General features: G+C 48.0%; 1 protein-coding gene across 1 annotated transcript in view; it reads right to left on the bottom strand.

The window, feature by feature from the left end:
- Positions 1-11,520, bottom strand: part of MYH3 (myosin, heavy chain 3, skeletal muscle, embryonic) — a 29,851-nt gene that overhangs the window by 9,558 nt on the left and 8,773 nt on the right. The window contains exons 6-25 of the mRNA XM_011933261.1: positions 11,139-11,231; positions 9,940-10,003; positions 9,760-9,858; positions 8,205-8,308; positions 7,983-8,121; positions 6,530-6,648; positions 6,297-6,446; positions 4,780-4,950; positions 4,385-4,682; positions 4,199-4,305; positions 3,233-3,320; positions 3,033-3,150; positions 2,527-2,650; positions 2,298-2,434; positions 1,961-2,216; positions 1,527-1,769; positions 1,265-1,441; positions 1,012-1,157; positions 841-931; positions 19-408 (exon numbers count right to left, since the gene is read on the bottom strand). Of these exons, the coding sequence (XP_011788651.1) occupies positions 19-408; positions 841-931; positions 1,012-1,157; positions 1,265-1,441; positions 1,527-1,769; positions 1,961-2,216; positions 2,298-2,434; positions 2,527-2,650; positions 3,033-3,150; positions 3,233-3,320; positions 4,199-4,305; positions 4,385-4,682; positions 4,780-4,950; positions 6,297-6,446; positions 6,530-6,648; positions 7,983-8,121; positions 8,205-8,308; positions 9,760-9,858; positions 9,940-10,003; positions 11,139-11,231 (3,114 nt within the window). The remainder of the gene's footprint in view (positions 1-18; positions 409-840; positions 932-1,011; positions 1,158-1,264; positions 1,442-1,526; positions 1,770-1,960; positions 2,217-2,297; positions 2,435-2,526; positions 2,651-3,032; positions 3,151-3,232; positions 3,321-4,198; positions 4,306-4,384; positions 4,683-4,779; positions 4,951-6,296; positions 6,447-6,529; positions 6,649-7,982; positions 8,122-8,204; positions 8,309-9,759; positions 9,859-9,939; positions 10,004-11,138; positions 11,232-11,520) is intronic.

Here is an 11,520-nt window from a genome sequence, read left to right as displayed (position 1 = left end):
CCCCCCCCACCGCAGCACCTTAGATTTCGACACACTCTCCATGCTGCTGGAGAGGTCATCAATCTCCAGCTTGAACTCGCTCTTCTCCTTCTCCAGCTTCTGCTTGACCCGCTGCAGGTTGTCAATCTGCTCCCCGAGCTCGGCCACACTGTCCGCGTGCTTCTTCCTCAGCGTGGCCACCATGGCTTCGTGCTGCAGGGTGGCCTCCTCCAGGTCCCTGCGCAGCTTCAGGAACTCTGCCTCCCGCTTCTTATTGAGCTCTATCTGCGTGGAGGTGACGCCTCCCGCCTCCTCCAGCCGCTCGCTCAGCTCCTCCAGCTCCCGGGCATAGTCGCTGCGCTGTTTCTCTGTCTTCGCGCGGGTCGCCCTCTCTGCCTCTATCTCCTCTTCCAGCTCCTCAATTCGAGCCTGTGGAGGGCAGCAGTTCACCCCGTGGGCAGTCGGTTCCCCACGGGGACTCTGATTGTCAAAAACAGGCTGGTTTCCCTTCCCATTAGACAAACTGAGTCTTAGACTTCCCACCAATGAATATTGCAAATTTCCCTTCACATGAATTTTTTCTACCTGAACATGGTAATTACTCCTGCAGTGACCAAACCTGAACATTTTCCACTCAACTAAATGTTAACTTTTAGTTGTTAACTTAAATACTTTAATTATGGATTTTGTCAGATGTTATGGGAAACAGTTCATCATGGCCAGGCCAGCCTAGCAGAAAGGGAGCCATGAGGCAGGTGGCCCCACGGTCTTACCCACTTGCTCTGAATGACTTACAGCAGACAGCACCCAGCTCACTGTAAGTGGCCTCCCATGGAAGAGAGAAATGCAGAGGGCTCCTACCTGCAACTCTTTGATTTTCTTCTGAAACTGGAGGCCCAGTGTCTGCTCATCTTCCACTTTGCTTTGAAGTTGACAATATTCAAAATCTTTCCTGTGAAGAGAAATGGAGAATGCATGAAGATAAAATACACAGTAACTTGCAAAATGGAAGCCAGTGGTTGAGGGGCATACTTCTTGAGCCTTTCGTCCAGCTGTTGCTTGTCATTCTCCAGATCTAATATGGACTCTTGGGCAAGCTTCAAGTCTCCTTCCAATTTCCTTTTGTTCCTTTCCAGGTCTACGCGGAGCTTCTTTTCTTGTTCTAGGGAGCTTTCCAGCTGAAAAAGGCACCATTTCCTTTTGGAACAAATGCTTTGCAAGAGGACCCTTGAGGGCTCTTCCAACCCTGGAGTTCTAGGACTCCTGATGAGCATTATTTACTTACGTCTTCCACTTGCTGTTCCAGTTTGCTCTTGGTTTTGTTCAAAGAATTGACTTTGTCTTCTTCAGCTTGGAGGTCATCCAAAGCCTGCTGGTGGGCCTCTTGGAGGGCCTTCTTCTCCCTGGTTAACTTTGCAATTGTTTCATCTAGTCCGGAGAGTTCCTCAGTAAGGTTTTTAACCTAAGAAGAATCCACAGGCAATTATACGCTTAGAGTTTAGTTTGCAATGACTATATCAAGCTAGACACACCTACAAAAAGAATACCTTGTTCTCTGTGGCATGTTTCTCCTTCTCAACCTTGGCCAGGGTCAACTCAAGGTCATCAATGTCTTTCTTGAGTTCTGAACATTCATCCTCCAGTTTCCTCTTCTTGGCTGTCAGCTCAGCATTGATCTCTTCCTCATCCTCAGCTCTCTCTGTCACCTCTTTGATCTTGGCCTCGAGCTGGAATTTGGCTTTGATCAGCTGATCGCATCTTTCCTCGGCATCCAACAAATTTTCACTTTCCTTAAAAAAGAAAGAATAACAATTTCCTTTAATGATATAAGGTTTGCAACATTCCAGTATTTTGCTATATATGAAGTTCTTTATGAAACATTTCAACTGAAAAGCAAAAATCCCCACCAATAACCCAATTTTTCTAAACAAATAATCAAATCTAGAAGAGTTAAAAAAAAAAAAAGTTGCTAAACACATACAGCTTGGACTTGGAGCTGCAGGTCATTCTTCTCTTGGACCAGAGTCACCAGTTTTTCCTCTAGCTCCTTCCTTTTTGCCTCTGACTTGGCGAGTTCATCCTTGGTTTTCTGGAATTCTTCCTTCATGGTGGCCATCTCTTTCTCGGTCTCCGCACTCTTGAGGAGGGGCTTAATCTTGAAGAATAGTTTCATCCAGGGCCAGTGCTTGACGTTCATGAATGAGCGAATGTTGTACTGGATGCAGAAGATGGACTCCCTAAAAACAAGACATTGCTTATTTCTGAGAGAGACTCCCCTTCCCCAAAGAGCTCATGTTTGAACAAAGACCCTGCTGGACCTCCTCTGCACCATCTTCTGGAATTCCACACGCATGAGGAACCCTCTGCACACAGCCTGTGTCCGGGTGATCAGTTTGGCCAGGCGGTCATCCCGCATCTCTTCCAGGGTTCCCAGCAAGCCAGCCTTGAAGAACACCTTACGGGGCAGAAGGTGACACGAGTCAGTTTCCTGGAGAAGCTGTGTCAAGAGAACAAAAAGGCCAGCATCTGTCAGGACTGATGCATTACCTTGGTATGTCCAAATTTGTACTGAGTGTGGTCAATATCGATGGATGCCAGAAGCTTTTCACAGGCTTTCTTGCTGTCAATGAATTGTCCCTCAGGGATTGCGCTGGCATTGAGCACTCGGTATCTGCAATGTAGACACGGAAATCATCAGACTGTTGGCAAAGACACAAACCTTGGAGAACATGCAGTTCAGGCCTCTCTTCCTATAGGCAGAAGGCCAAGGTCCCAGGAGATGAAGGAACTAGCTCGGAGTCACATTGCTCGACAGCAGTCTAGAATCTAGGTCTCTTGACTCTTCGGCCGGAGCGTTTCCTGCCATTTTGTATATCAGATAAATTCCAGAGAAAACCATGGAAGAAACAAATATATATGACTTGGTCAAATGGTAAGTTGTTCAGTTTGCATGGAGGTCCATAACTGCTCTTTTCACACCAATCTTTCTCCCTCTCAAATTCCAGTGTTCATACATCTCATCCCCAAGCATATAGAATATGTTTATTACATACCTTTGTTTAAAATCCCCATAGAGAATCCTGTTTGGGAATCCTTTCCTGCAGATGCGGATACCCTCCAGGACACCATTACACCGCAGCTGGTGCAGGACAAGGCTGTGTTCCATAGCCCCTGGGAACAGAAGCGAGATATCAGCCTGACATAGAATTTCTTAAAAACTGCGCACCACCTAGCAAGCCAGCAGGTGTCTCACCTGGAGTTTTAGTTTCATTGGGAATTATACAACGCACAAAGTGAGGGTGAGTAGTTCTTAAATTTGACATCAGCTTGTTCAGGTTTTCCTAAAAGAAAAAAAAAAAAAGACATTTGCCAGCCTACTGTAGGTTTTTATGAAGACAGAGATCCATTGTAATGAAAATAAGATCTATGTTTAAAATTTATCTTAAGTTCTAAAGGATAGTGAAATGATTTAACTCTGTCTTTTTTTTTTTTTTTTTTTTTTTTTTTGAGATGGAGTCTCGCCCTGTTGCCCAGGCTGGAGTGCAGTGGTTTGATCTTGGCGCACTGCAACCTCTATCTCTCAGGTTCAAGCAATTTTCCTGCCTCAGCCTCCTCAGTAGCTGGGACTACAGGCGCCCGCCACCATGCCCAGCTAATTTTTTGTATTTTTAATGAAGACGGGGGTTTCACCGTGTTAGCCAGGATGGTCTCGATCTCCTGACCTCGTGATCTGCCTGCCTCAGCCTCCGAAAGTGCTGGGATTACAGGCGTGAGCCACTACGCCCGGCCTAACTCAGTCTTTTAATGGTCCTATGGCTGGAGGTGGAGGCTAGTAACTGATACAATTGTCTTTTGACTCCCAGTGAGCCAGAGGCTCGCCAAGTACAAAATGCTTTCTGAAATCAACTCAGGGGATGGATCTACTGGGAGCATGAGGTCTATTGCTGGTGTCCTTTAGGAAAATTGGAGAGTTTGTGCTGGAAACTCAGACCAGCCAACTCAGCTATCTTTGGTATAAGATAATAGTGATATTGTCATCTCACATTGGTTAGACCATATTTATTATATTTCATCGTCTGTCACTTCACCTCAGTAAGTGACATTAATCAGATTAAGACAACACTACTACTCTCGAACAAACCAAGTTTAGAATCTCAACATTGCTCATTTTTATATGACTTAAACCAATCATAAGCAAATAAACTTGTATTTTTCTTACCCTGAAAAGGGCAGAGACAGTTTGGAACGAAGAACCCTTCTTCTTGGCCACTTTCTTCTTTCCACTGTCAGCTGAAAGCAATAAAGGAGGGCACGTGTTACAGGTGCATCTTCAAGGTTTTTTGTTACTACAGAACAAATGGAGGGAGATCACATGAACACATAGCACTCCTGTTACCATCCGCTGTGGCAAACGTGGCATAGAGGTGTGCCAGGAGCCTGTTGGAGGACTTCTGGTACAGCCCGACCACGGTCTCATTCAGAGGGTCCTTGTTCTTCTCCAGCCAGCCTGAGACACTGTAGTCCACGGTGCCCGCATAGTGGATCAATGAGAAGTGGGCCTCGGCCCTGCCTTTGACCACCTTGGGCTTCTGGAAGTTGTTGGACTTTCCAAGATGCTGGTCATACAGCTTGTTCTTGAAGGAGGTGTCTGTTGCCTTGGGGAACATGCACTCCTCTTCCAGGATGGAGAAGATGCCCATAGGCTGGATTGAAGGCAAAGTGCAGAGGGGTAAATGTGAGCTCCTGTAATGAGCAGAAGAGTCTGTGAGAAGAGCTGATGGTGGGGATGGAACTGGATACCTTCTCGATGAGCTCGATGCAGGCAGCCAGGTCCATCCCGAAGTCGATGAACGTCCACTCGATACCTTCCTTCTTGTACTCCTCCTGCTCCAGCACGAACATGTGGTGGTTGAAAAACTGTTGCAGTTTCTCATTGGTGAAGTTGATGCACAGCTGCTCCAGGCTGTTATACTAACAACAAAATATAACGTTCATGTGAAAAGTTAGACTTCTTTCAAAATCAAAGACCGTCAACATTCCTCCTCATTGCCCCAGGTTCTTGTGAAACACATTAATACTTTCAGATACAGTCACAGTCTTCAAGGCCTGCCTCATCTCCTCCTTGGAGTCTTCTGCAAACTTCCAATTAGAAGGTGTTTCTCCCTCTCCTGAGTTCCCAAGGTCTGGGCATCTCTTATGTACTTTATTTTGTAGTTACTCTTCCATGTGCCATATAGATCTATTTCTTCTCTACTAGACTACAAGCTCATCTATTTTTTTCACCTGCATGTCCTGTACCTGGGAAACACTAAATATACACTTTGATGAGTGACTATGCACTTTTTTTTTTTTTTTTTTGAGATGGAGTCTTGCTCTGTCACCAGGCTGGAGTGCAGTAGCACCATCTCGGCTCACTGCAACCTCTGCCTCCTGGGTTCAAACGATCCTCCCGCCTCAGCCTCCAGAGTAGCTGGGACTACAGGCACGGGCCACCAAGCCCATCTAATTTTTGTATTTTTAGTAGAGACAGGGTTTCACCATGTTGGCCGGGATGGTCTTGATCTCTTGACCTCGTGACACACCCGCCTCGGCCTCCCAAAGTGCTGGGAATACAGGCATGAGCCACCACGCCCGGCCGTGGCTATGCACGTCTACCACAGAACCAGTGGTATATTTATAGAAAATAGTGCATGATTAACTTATTGAACTCTCTGTGTCTCTTTTATGGCAGTCCCTAATCAGTGATTGCATTTATTTTTTTTTTCTTTTATCCATTTGAAAATGTCCTTTAAAATTCCACTTGATAGACATCTTCCCCTCTTTTAAAATAATACAAACCCAGCCGGGTGCAGTGGCTCACGCCTGTAATCCCAACACTTTGAGAGGCCGAGGCGGATAGATCACTTGAGGTCACGAGTTCGAGACCAGTCTAGCCAACATGGTGAAACCCCATCTCTACTAAAAATACAAAAATTAGCCAGGCATGGTGGCACACGCCTGTAATCCCAGCTACTCAGGAGGCTGAGGCAGGAGGATCCCTTGAACTCAGGAGGCGGAGGTTGCAGTGAGCCGAGATTGCACCACTGTACTCCAGCCTGAGTGACAGGGTGAAACTCAGTCTCAAAAAACAAACAAACAAACAAAAAAACCTAATACAAACCTTTCCAGTAAGTACTACTCCTCTATTCCATCCACTCTCCATCTAGTTTCTTACAGGAAACCACAAGACAGCCACCTTGCTCTCTTCCCTTTAGGATCATGAAACCAATTTCCCTCACATGAAGCCATATGAAAATATGAATGTAACTAACACAAACCTCAAAGATTTCAAAGCCTGCAATGTCCAAAACGCCAATGAAGTGTTGCCTTGGAAGCTTCGTATCCAGTTGCTGGTTAATGCGAGTGACCATCCACAAGAACAACTTTTCATAAACTGATTTCGAAAGAGCATTGACAGCATGGTGAACCTGTCAGGGGAAAGACCAGCTAATGGGTATGAAGGCAGTGGCCAGCAGGGTCCTGCCCCCTTTCCCAGCCTCGAAACTGTTACCTGATCCACAGTTTGACCTTTGGTAACGTACTCATTCCCAACTTTCACTCTAGGAAAGCACAAAGCTTTCAGGAGGTCCGAAGAGTTCAGGCCCATCAGATAGGCTGTTTTGTCAGCCACTGGCAAGAAAACAAGGACAATACTTAGAAAAGCAGAGGAGCTGCTTTGAAAATCATCCAGAAGTGTCAAAGGTTGGCTGAGTTCATCTTGGTACATCTGTGCATTCCCTGTGGCTAAACTGCATATACGTGGCCAATGGAAGCCAAGTCACTCAGAGAACGTGATGGACTTTATGAACAGGCAGGGCTGGGTTTCAGAAAGCCCTGGTCATCCCTCACTGCATCCGAAACAAGACTATTCGAGTGATTCAGCAAAAGCGAATGGTAACAACAGCTATGGGCACCTGAGGCCCAGAAAGGGACATTCACTTCTCCGGATGGAAGAATTAATCGCTTTCAGTTGTTTTTGTTTCTGTTTTTGAGACAGTCTCACCGTGTCGCCCAGGCTGGAGCGCAGTGGAGTGATCTCAGCGCACTGCAACCTCTGCCTCCTGGGTTCAAGAAACTCTCGTGCCGGCCGGGCATGGTGGCTCACGCCCGTAATCCCAGCACTTTAGGAGGCCAAGGAGGGTGAATCATTTGAGGTCAGGAGTTTGAGACTAGCCTGGCCAACATGGTGAAACCCTGTCTCTACTGAAAATACAAAGAAGTTAGCCAGGCACGTTGGTGTGTGCCTATAATCCCAGCTACTCGGAAGGCTGAGGCAGGAGAATCACTTGAACTCGGGTGGAGAGGCTGCAGTGAGCCGAGATGGCGCCACTGCACTTTAGCCTGGGTGACAGAGCAAAACTCTGACTCTTGTGCCTCAGCCTCCTGAGTAGCTGGTACAGGTGTGCTCCACCGTGCTCAGCTAATATTTTTCCTTTTCTTTTCTTTTTTTTTTTTTTGAGATCAAGTCTCACTCTGTTGCCCAGGCTGGAGTGCAGTGGTGCAATCTCAGCTCACTGCAAGTTCCACCTCCCAGGTTCACGCCATTCTCCTTCCTCAGCCTCCCGAGTAGCTGGGACTACAAGCGCCTGCCACCATGCCCGGCTAATTTTTTGTGTTTTTAGTGAGACAGGGTTTCACCGTGTTAGCCAGGATGGTCTCGATCTACTGACCTCACGATCCACCGGCCTCGGCCTCCCAAAGTGCTGGGATTACAGGCACGAGCCACCATGCCCGGCCTAATTTTCTTTTAGTAGAGATGGGGTTTCACCATGTTGGCCATGCTGGTCTCCAACTCCCAACCTCCCAACCCAGGTGATCTGGCCCCCTCAGCCTCCCAAAGTGCTGGGATTGCAGGTGTGAGCCACTGTGCCTGACTGGATTAATTGCTTTCAAAAGCAGCACCAAGTGACCTCAGCGGATCAGCCACTCGCTCTGGTTTGCAGCCTGTCACACTGATTTTGTACCTTCTGTGCCGTCTGGTTCGGCCTGCTCCTCTCGCTGCTTCTGCTTGAACTTCATGTTCCCATAGTGCATCACGGCTCCTGTCAGCTTGTAGAGCCCAGATTTCTCTTCCGGGGTGAAGCCCAGGATGTCAATGGCGCTCTGGCATGGAAAGGGCAGCACGTCAGCCGGTTGGCCCCGGTGATGGAGGGGGAACACCCACCCCTTCTGTTGGTTCCACTTACATCTGTAGCCAGGAGCTCCTCCGCATCGTCTATGCTGGCCACGAGGATCTCCCCCTGGCTGATGAACGGGTAGTCGTAAGGGTTGGTCGTAATAAGCAGCAGCTCTGAAATGACGAATCGTTCCAGGAGGTCACGCAGATGCAAAGAAAAAACCCACCCAGTGGGTGTTTTGAGCTCCTGCACCCTGGGCTGGAACTTTTACTGCTGGATCCCAAATTGAACTTAACATTAAAAATCTTTTTTTTTTATTTGAAACAGAGTCTCACTCTGTTGCCCAGGCTGGAGTGCAGTGGCGCGATCTCGGCTCACTGCAAGCTCCGCCTCCCAGGTTCACGCCATTCTCCTGCCTCAGCCTCCCGAGTAGCTGGGACTACAGGTGCCCGCCACCACGCCCGGCTAATTCTTTTTTGCATTTTTTTAGTAGAGACGGGGTTTCACCGTGTTAGCCAGGATGGTCTCGATCTCCTGACCTCGTGATCCGCCCGCCTCGGCCTCCCAAAGTGCTGAGATTACAGGCGTGAGCCACCGCGCCCGGTCAACATTAAAAATCTTTTAGGCAGCTCCACAATACGCAGGCTGTCATGGAAAATATAGTCCAGGGAAGACTTTTCAGTCTCCCACACAATGGAGAGGAAGGACCCTAGGGAGAACCTTTAGATTCCCTTGCCTTGCACGCTAATGGTGCATGTCAGTGTCGGCTGGGAGAAGTTAATAGGGAAAACTGGCTGAGTGAGGGTCAGGACAAGAGCCCACTCAGGTCATTTGGTATAATCATAACCTTTTCTAAAATCTGTTGAAATCTGCAGCCTGTTTCCAAGCTGGAGACCAGAAGGCTGAGCAAACACAGCCAAAGAGCAAAGAAAGCAGTGTGCACGGAGACCACTGTGAAGCGGGGACAAGGGAAGTGTGTAGTACCTCCATGGGCTTCCTTATTCTGTTTGCTTTGGTGGCGCGTTTGGCCATAGAGTGTTTCTGTGCCAGAACACAAGGGGGCGCCAAAGGACAGTTAGATGTTCAGTTGCTCAGGTTTTTATAAACCAGAGCTGGTCAGGAGTGGTCTGTTCTTGTTACCCTCTGTTTCATTAGGTTTTTCAAATTGGCATGTGACTGCCCAGATAGTCACATCCCATTTCTAAAATAAACTTTTCCTGGCCAGGTGCAGTGGCTCACGCCTGTAATCCCAGCACGTTGGGAGACCAAGTCGGGCAAATTGCTTGAGCCCAGGAGTTCAAGACCAGCCTGGGCAACGCGGTGAACCCTCATCGCTACAAAAATTACAAAAAGTAACCAGGTGTGGGGGCATGTGCCTGTAGTCCCAGTCACTCGGGAGGCTGGGGATGGAGGACTGCTTGAACCTGGCAATGTCAAGGTTGCAAGTGAGCTGTGATCATGCCACTGCTTTCTAGCCTGGGCAACAGAGTGAGACCCCATCTCAACATAAATAAATAAACTAAACTAAACTTTCCCTGTTGACTGTAGAGTGAGCATACGTAGATACAACTATCCTCAGTCTAGCGATCACAGTCAAGACCAGCCCCACTGGTGACTTCCTCACCTATGAGTTCAGGCTTCTTATTAGAAAGTATCTGGTAGAAGATATGGTAGCTCCTTTCAGCCTTCAGCTGGAAAGTGACTCTTGATTTTTCCAGCAGATCTGGAACACAAACATAGGACTCTCTTTCAAACTGTTCCCAGTTACTCTGAGACGCCACTGAATCTCCATGGATCTACTTACAAGTTTCAATATCTGCAGAGGCCAGCTTCCCGGTGGTTCCAAAATGGATTCGGATGAACTTGCCCTGTATGGGGCGACATTCAGGAGGAGACCAGATTCCACCGTGGCCCAATAGTTCCTATTCATCTCATGGGTAATGTGAATAAGAGCCTATTTCCCCTAACATTTCTGTTTTGTTTTCTTTTGTTATGTCTTTGAGATGGAGTCTCGCTCTGTCACCAGACTGGAGTGCAGTGGCCCGATCTCAGCTCACTGCAACCTCTACCTCTCAGGTTCAAGTGATTCTCCTGCCTCAGCCTCCTGAGTAGCTGGGACTACAAGCACGTGCCACCACACCTGACTCCTGACTAATTTTTGTATTTACAGTAGAGACAGGGTTTCACCGTGTTGGCCAGGATGGTCTCGATCTCTTGACCTCGTGATCCGCCCACCTCGGCCTCCCAAAGTGCTAGGATTACAGGCCTGAGCCACCGTGCCTGGCACCACCTACAGTTTGAAATTAGATATGTCCTTCGTCTTCTCCCTTCTTCTCCGTCCAATTTGGGGTTTCTCCTTATTTCCTTTTACTTGTGCCTTTTATTCTATGCTCCTCCCCCACCTCAACATATCTAGTCAACAAAGCAACTAGAGTGATTGTTTCAAGGTATAAATCAAACCATATCACTCCCTGGCTTACAGAATCCCTCAGTAGCTTCCTCTTACACTTAGAAAGGAATCCAAGCTCCTTCTCATGGCCTATGGTTCCCAAATGACCAGTTCTCTCTCTCTCTTCCACCTCATCTCATGGAACTGGGCCCCCTGCCCTCCTTCCTACAACCACACAGACCCTCTGTAGGTGCTCTGACTGCACCAGGCCCTTCCCCACGTCAGGGACTGCCCTTGCCCTTCCTTCGTCCCCACTCCTTCCTGTCATTTTAAGTTGGGCTCCTTCTCACGCTGTAACTCTCAGCTCCTGTGCCAGCCCCACAGAGAGGCCCTCCCTGCCCACTCTGCCTAAAGCAAGCCTGGCCCCCAGTTCCTCTCTCACACACGCTGTTCATTGAACTTAGCCTGAATTTATCTTTATCTGAAATGGTCCCATTGGGTTGTTTTGTTTTTCATCATCTGTCACCTCTGGTCTCTCCACTCTTTGAGGACAGGGCTCTTGCCTATTTTGTGAGACACAAAGCAAATTCCATCTTAACCAAACTCAGACTCACGAAACGGGAGGAGTTGTCATTCCTCACGGTCTTGGCGTTCCCGAAGGCCTCCAGCAGGGGGTTGGCACTGATGATTTGATCTTCCAGCGTCCCCTAATGCAAGAAATTGAGGGAAGAAGAGGAAACTTTTTTTTTTTTTTTAAGACGGAGTTTCGCTCTTGTTGCCCAGGCTACAGTGCCATGGCACGATGTTGGCTCACCGCAACCTCTGCCTCCTGGGTTCAAGCAATTTTCCTGCCTCAGCCTCCCAAGTAGCTGGGACTCCAGGCATGCGCCACCACACCCGGCTAATTTTATACTTTGGGGTTTCTCCATGTTGGTCAGGCTGGTCTCAAACTCCTGACCTCAGGTGATCTGCCTGCCTCAGCCTCCCAAAGTGCTG

The sequence above is a fragment of the Colobus angolensis genome, unplaced genomic scaffold (assembly GCF_000951035.1).
Source record: "Colobus angolensis palliatus isolate OR3802 unplaced genomic scaffold, Cang.pa_1.0 Scaffold125, whole genome shotgun sequence".
In the NCBI taxonomy this organism is placed as follows: Eukaryota; Metazoa; Chordata; class Mammalia; order Primates; family Cercopithecidae; genus Colobus; species Colobus angolensis.
This window is presented reverse-complemented; position numbering and strand designations above follow the sequence as displayed.